Source organism: Rana temporaria, chromosome 2 (genome assembly GCF_905171775.1).
Source record: "Rana temporaria chromosome 2, aRanTem1.1, whole genome shotgun sequence".
NCBI classification, from domain to species: domain Eukaryota; kingdom Metazoa; phylum Chordata; class Amphibia; order Anura; family Ranidae; genus Rana; species Rana temporaria.
Window position 1 is genome coordinate 284,398,715 of NC_053490.1, and position 18,689 is coordinate 284,417,403.

General features: G+C 40.7%; 1 protein-coding gene across 1 annotated transcript in view; it reads left to right on the forward strand.

The window, feature by feature from the left end:
- Positions 1-18,689, forward strand: part of RUNX3 (RUNX family transcription factor 3) — a 66,305-nt gene that overhangs the window by 45,517 nt on the left and 2,099 nt on the right. The window contains exon 4 of the mRNA XM_040337143.1: positions 9,771-9,935. Within this exon, the coding sequence (XP_040193077.1) occupies positions 9,771-9,935 (165 nt within the window). The remainder of the gene's footprint in view (positions 1-9,770; positions 9,936-18,689) is intronic.

The window sequence follows — 18,689 nt, forward strand, 5'->3', positions numbered from 1 at the left end:
GGCGCTTTATGGGGGCGCTAGACTAATTTTCCTAACAGTGTAGCGCAAGCCGGCGGGGACTCTTTTTGTGCTGCCCACCTGCAAAGTGCTGCCCTAGGCCTGGGCCTTGTTGGCCTAGGCCAGGATACAGCTCGGCTTGTACCTACAGGTAAGCCTATAGTAAGGGTTACCTCTAGGTACTGTAAATATCTCCTAAACTTGCACAGTTTAGAAAATTTTCACTATATACGCTGCTACAGACGTCATTGGCGCCTGCGCACTAAAGAAACGGCCTGCTGGTGCCATTTTTTCAGAGCCTGCGACATCATTCGGCCGATTACAGCGAACCACAGAGAACCTTCTTCCCTCAGCCAGAACACTAAAGATGTGTCGTGGATGGGTCTTCCAGTATGACAATGACCCAAAACATACCACCAAGGCAACAAAGTAGTGGCTGTAGAAGAAGAACATTAAGGTCATTTAGTGGCCTAGTCAGTCTCCAGACCTTAATCCTATAGAAATTTGTGGAGGGAGCTGAAACTTTGAGGTGCCAAGCAACAGCCAAGAAACCTTAAGGATTTAGAGAAGATCTGTAAAGAAGAGTGAACCAAAATCCCTCCTGAGTTGTCTGCAAACCTGGTCATCAACTACAAGAAATGCCTGACCTCTGTGCTTGCCAACAAGGGTTTACAACCCCTTTAAGACGGAACTAAGGCAAATAGCTAAATACACAGATGCAATACATACTGTATACTGTAAAGCATATGCACTACCTTAGTGTGTTGGGATGTGTCAATGCATTTAACATTTGATGTGGTAACTGCATGTTAACACATGTGTTGCTGCAACACATAGATGTAAATTGGCCATAAGCGTTAGCACACTTTTTAATTTGATACACCTGGAATTTATTTATCTGATTTAACCACTTGCCGACCAGCCGCCACAGTTTTACTGTGGCAGGTTGGCTCGGCTGGGCAAATCGACGTTACCTTACGTTGCTTTTTCTTTTGGCCACTAGCGGCGCATGCGTGCCGCCAGAGACATGTGCGGCCGCAGCGTGTGCCCGGGTGCGATGACTGCTGGAGAGAGAGAACCGTAATATGTGTGTGTAAACACAAAAATCCTGGTTCTTTCAGGGGAGTAGAGACAGATTGTGTGTTCATAATAAGTATGAACACCGATCTATCTCTCCTCCTAGACATTCCCATCCCCCCTACAGTTAGAACACACCTAGGGAACACAGTTAACCCCTTGATCGCACCTATGTTTTAACCCCTTCCCTGCCAATTACATTTATACAGCAATCAGTGCATTTTTATAGCACTGATCGCTCTATAAATGTCAATGGTCCCAAAAATGTGTCAAAAGTGTCCAATTTGTCCGCCGCAACATCGCAGTCCCGATAAAAATTGCAGATTGCCACCATTACTAATAAGAAAAATAATAATAATAAAAATGCCATAAATCTATCCCCTATTTTGTAGACACTATAACTTTTGTGCAAACCAATCAATATACGCTTATTGCGATTTTTCTTACCAAATATATGTAGAAGATAACATATCGGCCTAAACTGAGGAAAAAAAAAAAAAATTTTTTAAAAATATGGGATATTTATTATAGCAAAAAGTTAAAAATATTGGGGGTTATTTACGAAAGGCAAATCCACTTTGCACTACAAGTGCACTGCAAGTGCACTTGAAAGTTCAGTCGCTGTAGATCTGAGGGGAAGATATGAAATGAGGGGAAGCTCTGCTGATTTGCATTGCAGTGCACTTGCAGTGCAAAGTGGATTTGCCTTTCGTAACTAAACCCCATTGTATTTTTTTTCCAAATTGTCGCTCTTCTTTTGTTTATAGCACCAAAAATAAAAACCACAGAGGTGATCATATACCACCAAAAGAAAGCTATATTTGTGGGGGAAAAAATACATCAATTTTATTTGGGTACATCGTCGCACGACCGTGTAATTGTCAGTTAAAGCGACGCAGTGCCGTATCGCAAAAAATGGCCTGGTCATTGAGCAGCCAAATCTTCCGGGGCTGCAGTGGTTAACACATGTTTTGACGTAAATTGAGGTATTTACCTTAAAGTACATTTTTATGTGACTTTAACTATTTTTTTTGCACCGAATTTTAAGAACATACCATCGGCACAACTGAAATTGGCTCACATTTTCTCTCCCAGCTAAGTAAGCTGCCTGATGCCTTCATTCTGTTCAAAGCCAAATTTGCGACCAGAATAATTTGTATGGTCTGAATATTTGTATAACAGTCCTTTTTAGCCTAATTCCCTGCACATGATAGTGAAACACTGATCAGAATAAAAGATTTCCCTCTATAGACAACTCTCAGTTTTTTTTTTTATAAATGTCCCTAGTGCTCCAGGCAAGGACTGAAAGATTCCCACTGTACAGTCCTAACAAACAAAGGAATGTAGTGTGACCATCTCATTTCACCCTTCTGGCGTGTGTCTTCCCACTTCAGAGCTGGGAATGTTCAACTTTCTGCAGGCAGTCTTTTTTACACTGACCCTGAGAAAACATCAAAATCATTATAAGGGATAAAGTAGGTCCATTTATAGTTATTTATCATATGCAAATTAACCCCCACCCCGATAGGTTTAGCTAAGTATATGAGTACATGCACACTGCAATTGGATAGTCTTTTTGTCATTTGCATTGTGTTTGTATTCAGGTGCTTTGGTAATGGTTCTCCTTAGGGAAAGAGAAAAGGAAGGTGCATTACAAACAACCATAATTAACGTGTGTTAATAGGACACACCTCTTTGAGTGCACAGCAGAAATTATCTGCAAAGCAATCCATTGTAGACATGTGTAAATGCAACGAAAGGTAAACACACAACTTAAAGCGGTTGTAAACCAGCGATTAATTATTTTTAATTATTTTTTCACCTGAAAGGCAAAAGCCATAATGAGCTAGTATGCACTGCATGTTAGCTGATTATGAAATACTTACCTCGGAACGAGGTGAGAGGAACTTACCTGGTCCACGCTGAGCGAGATGTCATCTTGACTCGGCGTGTCTTCCGGGTATCGCCGCTCCAGCGCTGTGATTGGCTGGAGCGGCGATGATGTCAATCCCACGCATGCACGCGGGAGACTTCAATTCGGCAAGGTCCGGCAGCTGCCGGTCCTTTAGCCGAGGATCCCCACTGCGCATGCGCCGCTGCAATCAGCGGCGCATTGCGGGGGGAATATCTCCTAAACCGTACAGGTTTAGGAGATATTCTTTATACCTACAGGTATGCCTTATTATAGGCTTACCTGTAGGTAAAAGTCAAAAATGTGGGTTTACAACCACTTTAAGTCTCTGATGGGCCATATTTAAAAACTGCATAATGGAAATGTGCTTGTCATACAGCTTCATTGCCTAAGCTGCAGTAAACACATGGCAACTACGATCTGATTGGTTAACACTTTCAACATATTCATTTCACAGACTTTTGCTCCTTTCTCATGTCCTTCATAGAATAGCATAACTACACTTCGCTTTAGATTTCTTCTATTGCAGAGATTTATGTCCTAGCATATCATAGAAACCTTTTCATTTTGCCTTCCTAATCTCTATATAATATGCATAGTAATATGTGTGGTAATGCATGTGTAGTACTACCCCCGAAGGAGCTGCTGGTTTAGATTTGGGCTTGACGTTACTTTACTGTTCCATGCACTCGTCTCAGGGGTTCTCCTTGAAGAGGTAGTTAAAGAAAGAAATGTCTGCGCCAAACACCTAGTCTCTTTCTCTCCCTCCTACAGAGAGGGTTTTTAATAAACTTCAGAAAAGAGGGATGGAGGTTTAGGGGAGATTCAGGCATCTTACTTGCAAATCACGGATATTCTCCTAGGTCCAGAGCAACAACTGTCTCCACACTGGACTCAGCGACCACCGGATAGGCCCACTCTCACTGGCCTAACAGCCGGTGCGAAGCTTGATCAAAAGATAGTCTCTGCCACAGACTTGGTGAAAGTAGAATTGGTTCAATAGTCTCTGCCACAGACTTGTGTAACCACGATCTGGGTTAAATTCTGAAGAAAAGAGCACAACTCACAGTGCCAGAATCTCTCAACCCTTCCAGCAGCACTGTGAGGTAGATTTTAGTGCGGATGCATCCTCCAATTGAGTCCTCAATTGTTCGGTCCCTTCCAGCAGGCAAGGCGACACAGGACCATCCCTGGATCAGTAGGCCTCAGCAGCTCCTGGGCCTACATCTCAGTAAAGGATCCTCAGGCCAATGTGGCCCAGAGGCGGGAACCGCCAATACATCCCTGAGTCCAGCAGGGCCCTTAGGTCCGGATCAGGAAAAGCCGACCCCACAAAATGGTGTCTGCCCCTTAAGTACCCTCTCCCAGAACGCACATTGGGTTGACCACGCCCCCTGAGCCACTTCTGAAAAAGGAGTACCCAATACATTCAATCTTTTGCATTTCCAATCTTGACCAGTGGTGACAGTGACACCTACTGTCAGGTGTTAAAACGTGCAACCCAGCTGAACTGAAACAGAACCACAATTTGAATACAATCTTTCTGAGCCAAACTATTGCTCAGACAACTATAATTTTAACATATAGCACCCACTCATTGGGAGCAGGGTGCTACACATGAATAATGTTTATGATGGTAAATATCAAAAACCTGATAATAATGACTGCATATTGCAGCTGTAAAATGTATAATTGCATTTGGCTAATAATTGTAAATTTTTGTCCCGAACTGAAAAATTGCCAGTGATGGTTGTTTTTACTATGAAGAAGTCTTGTTTCCAGCAATTTTACCTACAATCGCCTGGCTCTAAGTACTTCTTGCTCTGAAAATTGACGTGTATTTTTTGCATTGGGTTCCCATTAAAAATCCCCACTAGCCCTTTATGTAGAACAAGGTTTTGATATGGAATTTGGGGGGGGGGGGTCATTTTGTTTTTTTCTTTTGCCTGTATTGATTAAATTCATTCCACAGACTTCTGCTCCCTTCTCAAGTCCTTCGTGGAATAGCATAACTACATGTTATAATGCTATGTCCTGTATTAAATCAATATAGGACATAGCATTTTACTTTCAAATCTGGGGCGATTCCATATTACGTGGGATAGGTGAGTTGTACACCAACTTAAAGCCACTTCTTAGACTAATTATGATATGCTGCATACTTTATTTTATTTCCACTTTTTTTGCAGAGGAAGTGTTTCAGTAAACCAAATAAAGGGCATTCCACCTAAAATTATTGTTCCTCATACTTACCTATGTACCTATGTTTTTGTTTGCACTGCAGCAGAACATACAAAAATGAATCCACTGTGTGGGTTTGCCATTTGGTTGGCATCCTTTTTTAGATTTTTATTTATGTAACCTTTCTCCAACCACTTTTCCTCCAATAATTTGATAGATCTGAAATCATAGAGAATTAAAATAATTAATAAATCTAAAAACATCCAACGATACAATCTATATAAAGGCATTCTACACAATTCTGAATGTGATCTGTCATATGGAAACATGTATGAAAATACAGCATCGTATATCTCCCAAAGGCATTATTTAATTTCAAGATCGGGACACAATTTAATTTGCTAGCTGCTAATTCAGTAAATTTCTCAAGTTACTTTCTGCAGTGCAGAATTTCACCCAGCTGATTCCTGGAAAACACCCCAATCTTTTTTCCTGTGTATTGACGTTACTGTCTGTTATTCAGTGTGCAGAATATTTGATGTGAGATGATTATTGATTTAGTATTATATTAATAAATCCTATGCCTTACTATTTACTATAAACAATGTGTCCTATGTACCAGCAATAGAATGGTATTATTTAGAATGTGACTAAATCATGACGAGCTGAAAAGCAGGATATTTTATATATTTAATAATTATATTGACAGTACTCAATTATCAAAATGACAATTTAGTGATAATGTAAATCTATTCCAATGCATTTTAAGTAGGATTGCATTTAACAGTAAGCACTTTTGTTATTTTATGGGATCGGGTATCTTTTTTTTTTTTTTTTATAAAAAGTCTACAATTTACATTTAATAATGAATTTAGCTGGCAATTATGAAACTACACTTTGAATGCTGTATATGTATTTTTAATGTATTTTTTTTAGTTGCCTTATTAACTTCAGAAAAAAAGTATATTTTCAAGAATTTGGAAAAAAAGCATTTCCTAGTTTTTTTTTTTTTTTTTTTAATAAAGTGTGGTTTCACACATGGCAATCATCCAAAGTGTGGATTAATTCGCTAATGTGCACTTCGAAAATAGTATACACATATCTGTAACAGCTTTCAGTACCCCTTGCTTTGCCCCCATTCTTGGCCAGTCTGACAAAACTCCAAAACCTTCAGACAGTACCAGAGCTAAATAGATCCCCCCCACACCCCACATCTCCATTCCTATTAGTCTGCCAATATGAAGTGTCTATCAGTAAGATGGACTGCCACACCAGGCATTAGGAATGTGCAGGAGGCAGGAAGCAGTGGGCAAACGTTAGTACCATCAGGACGTGCCAAAGCTTTACCAATCAGAACAGTCCAACATTCTGGTGAAGCAGGGGTGTTCTGAAAATGCTAGGGTGGCATTTCATACCCAATAGAAACATTTGTTTTTTTTCTTAAAAATATAGGGCCAGATTCACCAAAGAGATACGACGGTGTTTCTCCTGATACGCCGTCGTATCTCTGTTTTCATCTATGCGACTGATTCATAGAATCAGTTACGCATAGATATCCATAAGATCCGACAGGTGTAATTGTTTTACACTGTCGGATCTTAGGATGCAATACCGCGGCCGCCGCTGGGTGGAGTTTGCGTCGTAAACCAGCGTCAGGTATGCAAATTAGCAGTTACGGCGGATCCCCGACGGATTTTTTGCGTTCGCTACATCACTGCTAGTCTAGTTTCCCGTTGCAAAGTTAGTCGTCGTTTGACCTGCCCTAACTTTAGTCAGCAATCGTATTGCTGTCTAAAGTATGGCCGTCGTTCCCGCGGCGAAATTTAAAATTTAATGTCGTTTGCGTAACACGTCCGGTAATACGGAAGTACGCTACACGCATCGCCGTTCGAAAAAATTACGTCACGGCGCGCAAAGCACGGCGGGAGTTAGGAAACGGAGCATGCGCAGTAGGTCTGGTGCGGGAGCGCGCCTAATTTAAATGGCACACGCCCATTTGAATTGGCCCGCCTTGCGCCAGAGGCCGCCGGCGTAGTTTTCATCGCAAGTGCTTTGTGAATCAGGCACTTGCGATGAAAACTTGCGGCGGTGTAACGTATCTACGATACGTTACGCCGCCGCAGTTCTATGTGAATCTGGCCCATAGAGTCTCTTAAAATTCAACAACATACATAACAGGACATCACTCTACCCGCCTTCACTGTAATTTCTCCTGTTTTTGTCCTGGCACTTTTACTTAGTTCTTTAATTTATAAATATTATACTTACACTCGTGTAATGTTTTCAATCATACTTTTTCTTCTTACACTATCATAGACCCAAACAGATAGTGTAAGTTGATAATATATTTACCTAATTTTTCCAGCATCATGCATAAAATTTGATTAGTTGTTGACCTATTTTTCCAAAAACCACATTGATAGCCTCCCAAGACCTTTTCAACATAAGCTTCTAATCTATTGATACGTGTTTTGTTGTTCCTTTATATGAGAGATTTAGTAGGGAGTTTGTGAGAAAATCTTTACATGTTGTTTTAATGTTCTTTCTTTTAGATTGGGCAAGTTACTTCCATTTTCAGCTTTTCTAACATTTGTGCCTCCTTCCAAAGCTCAGCTACTAGTAGTTCATATATACCTCCATACCTTATACCTCGACCTCCATAAAATCAGCCCTCCATGTTTTGTCAATTCTGAATTTATGCCATCAACACTTCGTGTTTTACTGAATTTCCGTTTTTCAATGGCTGGGCTAAAAAAAAGCTTCTCAATTTTCATTTTGAGATTCTACATTTCTTTGATAGTTCTTCAAAGTTCTCAGCCCAATATTTAAGTACTGTCTTCTCTTTCCCAATTAGGTTTTCATATTTATCATTATTTTTGGTCAAAGCTTTTTCTTAACTCTAAAGAATTGCACTGAGCTGATTTCTATCTTGATTATCTCTTCTGTTTTTTCACTCTTCTTCTGCGTATATTATTACTTTTCTTTCTTGTTTGTTTTTTCATTTAATTTATGTATTCCTTTTTCTATTGTCTTTTTTATCCTGTATATGAAAACCAGTTTTCTTCCTTTCTTCTCGTTGGTAGCCAAGAACATTTTTGTTGAGTCTCTTAATACTTTTGTACTTTCCTCTATTTCTTATTTATTTTCTACTTTGTCTGTTTTAGTAGTTTTAAATTATTTCCATATTGCTACTTTATACTTCCATCTGTACTCAGTTTAATAAAATCAAGTTACTTTACCTTTGTTATTTTTCTTATGTTCATACATGACATTTTTTGTCTATCAGGCCCCGTACACACGTCCGAGGAACTCGACGGGCAAAACTCATCGTTTTGCTCGTCGAGTTCTGTGTGAAGCCGCCGAGGATCTCGGCGAGCCAACTTTCCTCATAGAACAATGAGGAAATAGAGAACATGTTCTCTATTTGGCTCAACGAGGAACTCGTCGGCTTCCTCGGCCGAAAGTGTACAAAATTAACCAGTGTTTTGTCCATGAAGGCTAAGCAACAGTTCCATTCCAATGTCAGCCTTACCAGCTGCACATATTTACCTTCCATTTGTTCCCCTGATGCTCCATTTAGGCTTCAGAAGTGAAAGAGGCAATTCAGTGTAAACTTCAGCAGTGACCAATCCCCAGACATTATTACTATCACACGGGAGGCATTTTCATCACTGCCAGTGGCTGAAAAACGTGGATGGGGGAGCAAAAGGAAAGACAGTACATGCTGCTGATGTGGTTGCTATTAAAATAAACCTGTTGCTTTGCCCTGGACAAAGCACAAGTTTGCTTTAAAGTATATAATCTTACATGTGTAAATCTAGTTACAGCTTGTTTTATTCTCCTTATAACAACAAATTATGTTTCTAATGTGTTATTTCAAGGTCCCTATAGAAAACGAAATAGCTGTTAGAATCTATGGACTCACAACCTTTCCATATTATTTCCTTAATAGCTATTGCTCTTTTTCTACAGTGAAGCTATAGATGGTTTTGACAAAATTATGTGCCGGATATTATTTGCGATTATATTTTCACTCAGATGTTTCCTTTCACTTAAGGCATTACCTAGCAAAAAATAAGTCATAAATTGTAACTTGGAGGTGCAGGATAATAAAGAATTTAAAAGATGTGAGGTTTTACACTTCACAAAAATTACAGGATGAAAGGTCCTATTCCTAACCCTCCCACTAGATGACCAGGCTGTGCATTTTGGTTGGGGTCAGGCTTCGAGCCTGAGTGGTCATAATAGGATATAATATAATAAGTTATCTGAGCGATGACCCAGCATTATTTAGTAAATTACATTAGAATTATTTTTAATGTGGTCATAAATATAAATAAAGTGTAAACTAATATCTTGCCTCATCTGCAGACCAGATGCCTATGTGCAAGCTTTGCTTGATAAACCCACTATGAATCTGTTCTAATTTCACACATAAACATGGTTTCAACTGTGGCCAAAAGAACGGTAATTTATCATTAGGTACCTATCTTGCAAAATTGAAAATTGCTATGCCTTTGTCCCCTAGCCCCCTCCCCCTCCCCCATTTATATCACAGCCTCTTGTATCTGATTAAATTGCTATTTACTTCTGGTTATTTCAGGGCATCGGCAGAAACTTGAAGAACAGGGGAAGCATTTCACAGAACGCTATAGTGATTTAGAACTTATACGTCGGCAAAGTATAAGGGTTCAGCCAAACCCAAATCCAAGACCATCACTGGCTAACCCAAACCCATTCAGCAGCCAAGCTCAATCTCAATTACAAGGTAAGATGAAACATCCATTGTTGCAGTTATCTACATGATCTAAAATTAATTAAGTGATTTTATGATCTATTTTGTCTTACATCGTCATAAAGTATTTTAAAGTGAAACCGTGCTTTACTCTTGTAATGAAACACAATAAGCTCACTCAATTTAGCCCTCCTCAGCAACATAAATTCGTCTTCTTTTCGTTCCCACACCGCTTTGTTCAGGAGAGTTAGTCCTACGTTAGCTATGAGTTGAAGAAGTCATAATTTATACAGGGCTAGGGACTCCCCATATGACAATGCTGATTGTCCCAGCTCTGTCCCAAGGAGTAGATCTCATTCTCTTCCATGTTCCTGGTGCTGAACAGAGCAAAGCAGGAAAAAAGGATTGGCAAGAATTTACGGGGGAGGAGTGATAGAATAACACCCTACCACCTACACTTTGTACATTAAAGTTCCTCTGCCCAATGCTGATAGAACCTTAATCTTTGTTCCCCCTGCTGACAGGTCACAGCTGCTACCTGTCAGATCCATATGTTACTGAAAGCTACTGATTACTGACACTAAAGATTGGGAACCAATTAAGAGTGTCAGCTATGACATTGTGATCAAATGCAGGCTGAAGGTTTCATTTAAATATAATAAGCCTTAGGTTGTCAAATGGAACTGCAGCTTAAGATGGCAGTGTGCTTCCATTTAATACTGTAATTGTCACATCCAATTACACTATTCTAAAAAAAGTGAAAAATTGTCAGCCTACAATAGAAAAAGGCAAAGCTGGGTTAAGATTAAAGCCCATCTACAAGCAAAAAAAAGTTTTCCTATGCAGTGGGGATGTACCCGCACTGCATGGGTTAACAGCTCATTTTTGTTTAGGGGAGAGAAGAAGAGACATATACTTACCTAATCCGCCGATCCTCCTAGCACAAGACTAGTCAGGCACCCCACACTTGAATTGTGGAATATTCATGATGTCATCAAGCCGAGAGAAGGGTCCATAGACCAGGAACAGTCCACAGCTGAACCATGGAGTTGAACGAAGAATCGGGTGAGTATAAGCTTTCTCCTCACCCCTAGTCAAAATGAGTAGTTGACATTTGCAGTGCGGGCACCGCATGGGAAAACTTTTTTTTTGCCCGGACTTGGGCTTTAAATCGTTGTTCCAAAGAAAAGCTTTATATTTTCTTAAACATAATAACTATTTAGGAATGCAAATGAATTATAGAGTTATAGTTCAGTTAATAAGTTAAGCAGACTATAGGCTTCAGGGCAGGGCATCCAGGGCATCTAGGTTTATGTGACCTCTGGGCATGAAGGGGTTAAAAAGTCAGAAACAGTCAAGCAGCTAACATTTCCAATGGAGATCCGCACAAATTACAATAGGGTATCCATTCTGTGTGAGCTGACATTCTAATCTTTTGTGAGACACAATGACAGTTCCTGCACTTGCTCCATATCATGACTTCCATACTTGCTACTGGATATTTTAGTAAAGACGTTAAGGCTTAAAGAAAAAAGACTGAGATTTATGATGCACTAGATTTGGTGCATGGATCAAATCTTGACTTTTAAAATATGTGTTTTTCCCTCATCGCTGTTGCTGCCTGACAGAAATTTTACAAACTTCACCTGCATCTTGTCCCTTCACCACACAAATCTTAATAAGAGACACTGATATATTTGAATAAACACATTGTTTTATGCAACAGATTCATCATCTCCCTTTTACCGCTAAACCGGTAGAATACCAAATTTTTATTTTGCTGAAAAAATAAGAGGTTAGTTTTGTGCACATTGATATAAATAATACACAGACTTTAGGAAGACTGAGTTCTCTTTATTGGTAAGAGCTTTAAAACATGTCATCACTAAGTTTATGATTAAAATTATGATTAGGTGACTTGCTAAATTCTGGATGTTTTAGAACAGTTATCCTTCACTGTTTCCTCCTAACCAAGTTGTCAGCATAACCGTTTACAATATTTTGGGACTGGAAACAAGGGCTTTTTCATCTCCATGGGAAATGCCCCTAAGCAAGAGGTATTTGGCATGCAATTAAACAGAACACTGCCGAGTTGTCATTGCAAGTGCCAGCACTACTAAAAGGCAAGCACGTGAATGTGTGTGTGTGTGTGTGTGTGTGTGTATATAAGAGCACATGTATTTATATGTGTAAGCGTTCTGCTTATGTGATCATGCTAGGGGCAGTGAAGAATACCATATTTTGTTAAGTAGCTTCCACAAAGTTTCTCCTGTGGGAAGGCAGCACTTCATTTGGTCAGAGGCAGTGAATAAGGTATTGATCGTCTTGTCGGCCTCCCATGAGAACAAACTATGTTCTGTATTTGTATCATTATTTTAACCTACAGAAAAGGCCATCTAATTGATTTAACATCAAATCTGGAGTAAATCATAGTAACCAGTTAATAATCATCCTTCGTTGTTCTGGATGCTCAAAATAATGACTGGTGCAATAGTTTGCTATAGGTTACTACATTGCTTTAGTATGTAAGTGAGGTTGATTTACTAAAACTGGAGAGTGCAAAATCTGGAGCAGCTCCACATAGAAACCTATCAGCCTCCAGTTTTTTGTTAAAGTTTACATGAATTAGCTGTAGTTAGAAGCTGATTGGCTACCATGCACAGCTACACCAGATTTAGCATTCTCAAGTTTTGGTAAATCAACCTCATTGTGTCTAGAACTGTCAAAGTAACAAAATGTAATGTGTAAATAAGGTGGCATGATGTATGATTGGTACTGGCATGAAAAATAGAAGCAGATTTCCTTTTAAGATGTTTAACCACTTAAGACCTGGACCAATATGCAGGTTAAGGACCTTGCCCCCTTTTGCGATTCGGCACTGCATCGCTTTAACTGACAATTGGGCGGTCGTGCGACGTGGCTCCCAAACAAAATTGGCGTCCTTTTTTTACCCACAAATAGAGCTTTCTTTTGGTGGTATTTAATCACCTCTGGGGTTTTTATTTTTTGCGCTATAAACAAAAATAGAGCAACAATTTTGAAAAAAATTCAATATATTTTACTTTTTGCTATAATAAATATCCCCAAAAAGCATGATGAGCACTCATAGCTGGCACTGATGGTACTTATGAGTGGCACTGATAGGTGGCATGGACGGGCACTGATAGGTGGGCACTGATGGGCACAGATGGGCACGGATAAGCACTAATAGGTGGCACTGATGGACACTGGTGGGTGGCACTGATGACACTGGTGGGTGGCATTGCTGGGCATCACAAATTTGTTTGTGCCATGCTGGTGCAGACGCGAGTGAGGAAGAGCCGATCAACGGCTTTTCCTGTTTACATCGTGATTGGACACGACTGATCACGTGGTAAAGAGCCTCCGGGCGTGCATCGGCTGTTATCCTGCTGGACGTCAATAAACGTCCAGTCAGGATAACACAACCACGTCCCGGACGTCAATATGCTATTGACCGGGCGGGAAGTGGTCAAAGGGACACTTGTTACACTTTATCCTTGACTAGAACAAAACTAAATGTTTTTTCTTGAAATGGCCATTGTCTGACATGCAAGCAGCATAGTGATTTCCAAGAACATCAGCCAGAGGGAACCTAATTCTGTCTCTTTAGACTTTTCTTTCACTGTGGGTGCAACAAGGGCCGATCCTAGAGTCACAGACACCTGGGTGCAGAAATATTTCTGGTGCCCCCACATGGACGTGGTTATCTTACTAACCCCTCCCCTTTACAAATGTTTCTATGGCAAGGACTCAAACACAGAGATGCTCCCCTAAGGAGTCTTAGTTGCCCATGATCTCTTAACAATAAACAAAATACAGAAAGAGAAGCAGAGTACTATAATGGTACCTGGAGGGGGTTCCCTCTAATGTACACAGAGAGGGCCTCGGTTAGAGTCTGTTAGAAAGAGCCCCCAGACATACTACAGGAAATGGTTAGAGACTGCAGACATGATACAAGAGATGGTCAAAGACTGCGGACATGATACAAGAGATGGTCAGAGACTGCAGACATACTACAGGAGATGGTCAGAGATTGCAGATATACTACAGGAGATGGTCAGAGATTGCAGACATGATACAAAAGATGATCAGAGATTACAGATAAGATCATGACTGATGATACCCTGGACCCTTGGCACCCCCTCTCTGCGGCGTCTGGGTGCGGTGCACCCTGAGCACCTGCCCAGGATCAGCCCTGGGTGCAACTTAGGCCTCGTACACACGACAGAGGAACTCGATGGGTGAAACACATCGTTTTCCTCGTTGAGTTCCTTGTGAGGCTGTCGAGGAACTCGACAAGGCAAGTTTCTCCATTTCCGTAGAGGAAATAGAGAACTTGCTCTCTTTTTGGCTCGTCGAGTTTCTCGACAGTTTCCTCGATAAAAATGTACACATGACCGGTTTCCTCGGCAAAAAAATAACTCCCCGCAAGTTTCTATGCTACCTAATTGTTGCTGGTGAGGTTCAAATGTGTCACATCATTGGGAAAGGTCTAGTAATGTATGACTACAGTATATTTTGTTGCTGTAATACTTTTAGACATAGAAATTCCAAATGTTTAATATTGAGTGACTTCCAATGCACAAAAGGTATTTTTAACCAAAACATACTTTTTTTTATATTTCCTAAAAAAAATAATAGTAGCGAGGCTACCCCACTAACACAGCCCAACCCTCACATACTGTAAATGCACTACTTCTCCATCTAGCTTCAATTATTGTAAATGTTTTTCTTGTTTGAGCTAAGCTTAAGGAAAACATATAAAACCTTGTCCTATTTGGAATAAAAGAGACCTGAACATTATACAGCTGCTGTACCATAATTGTGTCTGACATCTAGTAGCAAACATAGGAATTTCCTGTTCCCCACAAGAATCCAGCTATGAGAGAAACAACATATACTGTTATTGTAGGGCCAATATCTAATGTCAGCAGGAGTTGGAAGTTTCCATATTCTAAATCTAAATTCTTGGCAAACCATTCTAACTATTCTGAAACTGATTAGGTGGCATGTATAGCAGAGAGAGAGATATAAACCAAAAAAATGATCCTGTTGGAATACATATACTTGTCATACAATAAGGTATTTTGTTCCACATTGGTCTACTTTACCATGTGCTTTCATGAAGATATATACATATATACTATATCAGGGCTCAAAATTTCAAGTCCTGAGCTACTAGCCAGGCCTCAAGGCATACTCGCCCCCAGTTGCCCCGCCCAACCCCTACCATGTCCTGCCCCTAATCCCACCCCCAGACACGCCCTCATAAATCTCATGAAATTACACTTAAATGTTTTATGTAGAATTAAGTAATAAATATTAACAACAACTTAATCCGTGCCCAAAAATGCAGCCTGCCCATGTCTACCAATGCAGCAAAATTTCCCCATTTTCCAGCCAGAGTCCCCTCACCCACATTGCAGCCAGAGTCCCCTCACCCACATATATTGCAGCCAGAGTCCCCCCCACACATATTGCAGCCAGAGTCCCCCCCCACACATATTGCAGCCAGAGCCCCCCCCCCCCCCACATATTAGCCAGAGTCCCATCCCCCACACATATTAGCCAGAGTTCTCCCCCCCCACACACATATTAGCCAGAGTTCTCCCCCCCCCCACACACATATTAGCCAGAGTTCTCCCCCACACACACATATTAGCCAGAGTTCTTCCCCCCACACACATATTAGCCAGAGTTCTCCCCCCCCCACACATATTAGCCAGAGTTCTCCCCCCCCACACACATATTAACCAGAGTCCCCCCCACACATATTAACCAGAGTTCTCCCCCCCACACACATATTAGCCAGAGTTCTCCCCCCCACACACACATATTAGCCAGAGTTCTCCCCCCACACACATATTAGCCAGAGTTCTCCCCCCCCCACACACATATTAGCCAGAGTTCTTCCCCCCCACACACACATATTAGCCAGAGTTCCCCCCCACACACATATTAGCCAGAGTTCTCCCCCCCCACACACACATATTAGCCAGATTTCTCCCCCCCCCCCGCATCCTACCTGTGCTGGGTAGGAGAGGAGGAGCCGCCGCCGAATGGTTCAAACCATGGTTCAAACCCTCTTGTCCGGGAAACTTTGAAAGACAGATCACCCATCCAATCCTGGGATGGGTGATCTGCCTATCAGTTTCCCGGAGGGAAGGGGCTATATAAGACGCGCGCTGCGGGGAACACAGCTATTGAATTGAAAGCTGTAATGTTCCCCGTGGTTTGAACGCCGCAGCCGTGGCGGCTCCTCCTCTCCTCGCTCGCCCCACTGCTCCCAAGCAGCCAGCCAGACACTCACCAGTCCTCAAAATTTACTCGCAAAATGAGAGCGGCGAGTGTAAATTTTGAGGGCTGTACTATATTGTCAAAAGTATTGGGACGCTTGCCTTTAAACACATGAACTTTAATGGCTTCCCAGTCTTAGGCTGGGTTCACACTGATACTACACGACAGTGATACGACTTTCATCCTACTTTGCTCTGCGACATCAGTCCTACATTGATCCTACATTGGTCCGACATCCATCCAACTTTCATGAACAGGATACTACTTTGATCCGACTTTGTGATAGTCTGACTTGTTCTTTGACCAATCAAAACAATCCCAGTGTGAGATCAATTCCTTTTACTGCTGCTGTAATCACCATGTCGAATGCCACAAGTCGGATGGTTAGGACAAGGATCCTACTTTGATCCGACTTCAATGATATTCAATGACCTGAAGTAGGATCAAAGTCGGACTAAAGTAGTGCAGGAACTTTTTTCGAAGTCGGACCGACTTGTGTCGGACCAGTTAAGATGGCTCTCATAGGGAAACATTGATTTTCATAGGTCATGCGACATTAGCTTCTAATGTCGGAGCGTTTGTCGGACCAGTGTGAACCCGGCCTCAGTCCGTAGATTTCAATATTGAGTTGGCCCACCCAGAGCTTCAACTCTTCTAAAAAGGCTGTCCACAAGGTTTAGGAGTGTGTCTATTGGAATGTTTGACCATTCTTCCAGAAGCACATTTGTGAGGTCAGGCACTGATGTTGGACGAGAAGGCCTGGCTCACAGTCTCCGCTCTAATTAATCCTAAAGGCGTTCTTTCGGGTTATGGTCAGAACTCTGTTCAGGCCAGTCATGTTCCTCCACCCCAAACTCGCTCACTCATGTCTTTATCGACATGGATTCCATCTGCCCACAGGTTCTTCATAGAGAAATCCAAATTTCCATAACATTCGCTATATACATTGTATAATACACGTACTTTTAGTGGCTGCTATTGCTTTGAAACACTGGATGTGTTTGTAAATGACTCATTATTAATTCTAGCTTTAAATTCTCATTTGTATTTGCTGGCATTCATCCTCTGCACTTGCCTCCAGTAAACTGGCCTGAAAAATCCATTTATTTTTTTAAATGTGGATGAATTTCCCTTTATGTCTAAATGTTCTCTGAAACAGATGAAAATATATTACATAAAAATACCTGTAATGTGGACGGGACACTAGTCTCTGGGCACTTGCATAATCCTTAAGCTGTCTCTCAGTATAAACGTCAACAATTAATGAAATATTTTCTTACTTTACAGATTTCTTATCATTAATTAACTTAATAACATAGGCAAGACAGTCTTTCACATGGCAGAATTCCTAGAGGTTAGAGAAGACACATTATTAGCAAAGCATAAGCAATGACACCATAAACCATAAACACGGACACAACTAATCAGCAGTTCTGACCTCTATATGGCTTCTAATTTATATACATACCACACCTCGCCGCTTTCTCAATCCAAAACATTGACATTTCCGTAGATATATCAAGTCAGATTTGGAAGCTCTTGGTCCCTGGGCTCAACCTTACAATGGGCAAATTCTTAGGGATAAATGGGCTCATTCACTTGGTGAAGCAGCTGGTGTGATTTTGAGAAGAAAATAAACATATCCTTGAAATATTTTGATTGGCAAAGTCAAAGTGCACTTCAACACTCTAGCCAGTCGGCTGTGCCACATAGGACAATATAAGAGTGGACAACGCATATTATGAGTATAAATGCGTCATACAAATACACACACACACATATATACATTTTGTTTATATAACTATATACAGTAAATGCATATATACAGTACAAACTGCAGTGCATCTGAGAAATGCATTAAATAGTAAACTCGTCCCATGTGTAAATTCTTCAGATTATGTGTGACATGGGGATGCACGCAATGAAGTAAACAGTTTATGCTGTGCAATTAACAAGGCATCTTCCTTTGGGTTAACCGTTTTAATCCTTTACATGGCGTGGTAGCTAAAATTCCCTTCTTATTGATGGGGAATTTGTGTAAACTTCAATGTATCAATGTATCTGTAAAATTACAATAGTAATTAGTAGTGTTAGTGGAAGATTTACATCCTTCACTATGTCTGTACAATTTACTACTGCTGCTGTCTACAGGTTTTATTATTGGTTATAATTTGTATAGTTTATTATATGACACAAAAATGAAATGGTTAGGCTGCAGACAGAAAATTTGGTTTCTTTTTTTTTTTGGGACTCACAAAGAGTTTGTGCGTAAAAGCAGTTATTATAGTTGCAGAACTTACCTGGTAATATGAAAGACAAAGACAGATCTACAGCAGAACTTCAGGCTGGGTTGGGCTGTTTTTATTGCTGTTACTTTCTACCTTTACAATATTTCCCTTCACTTCTTGCTTGGGGAAAGTGAGAGTTAAAGTAGTAGTAAACTCTGTTACACCACTTATACCTACAGGT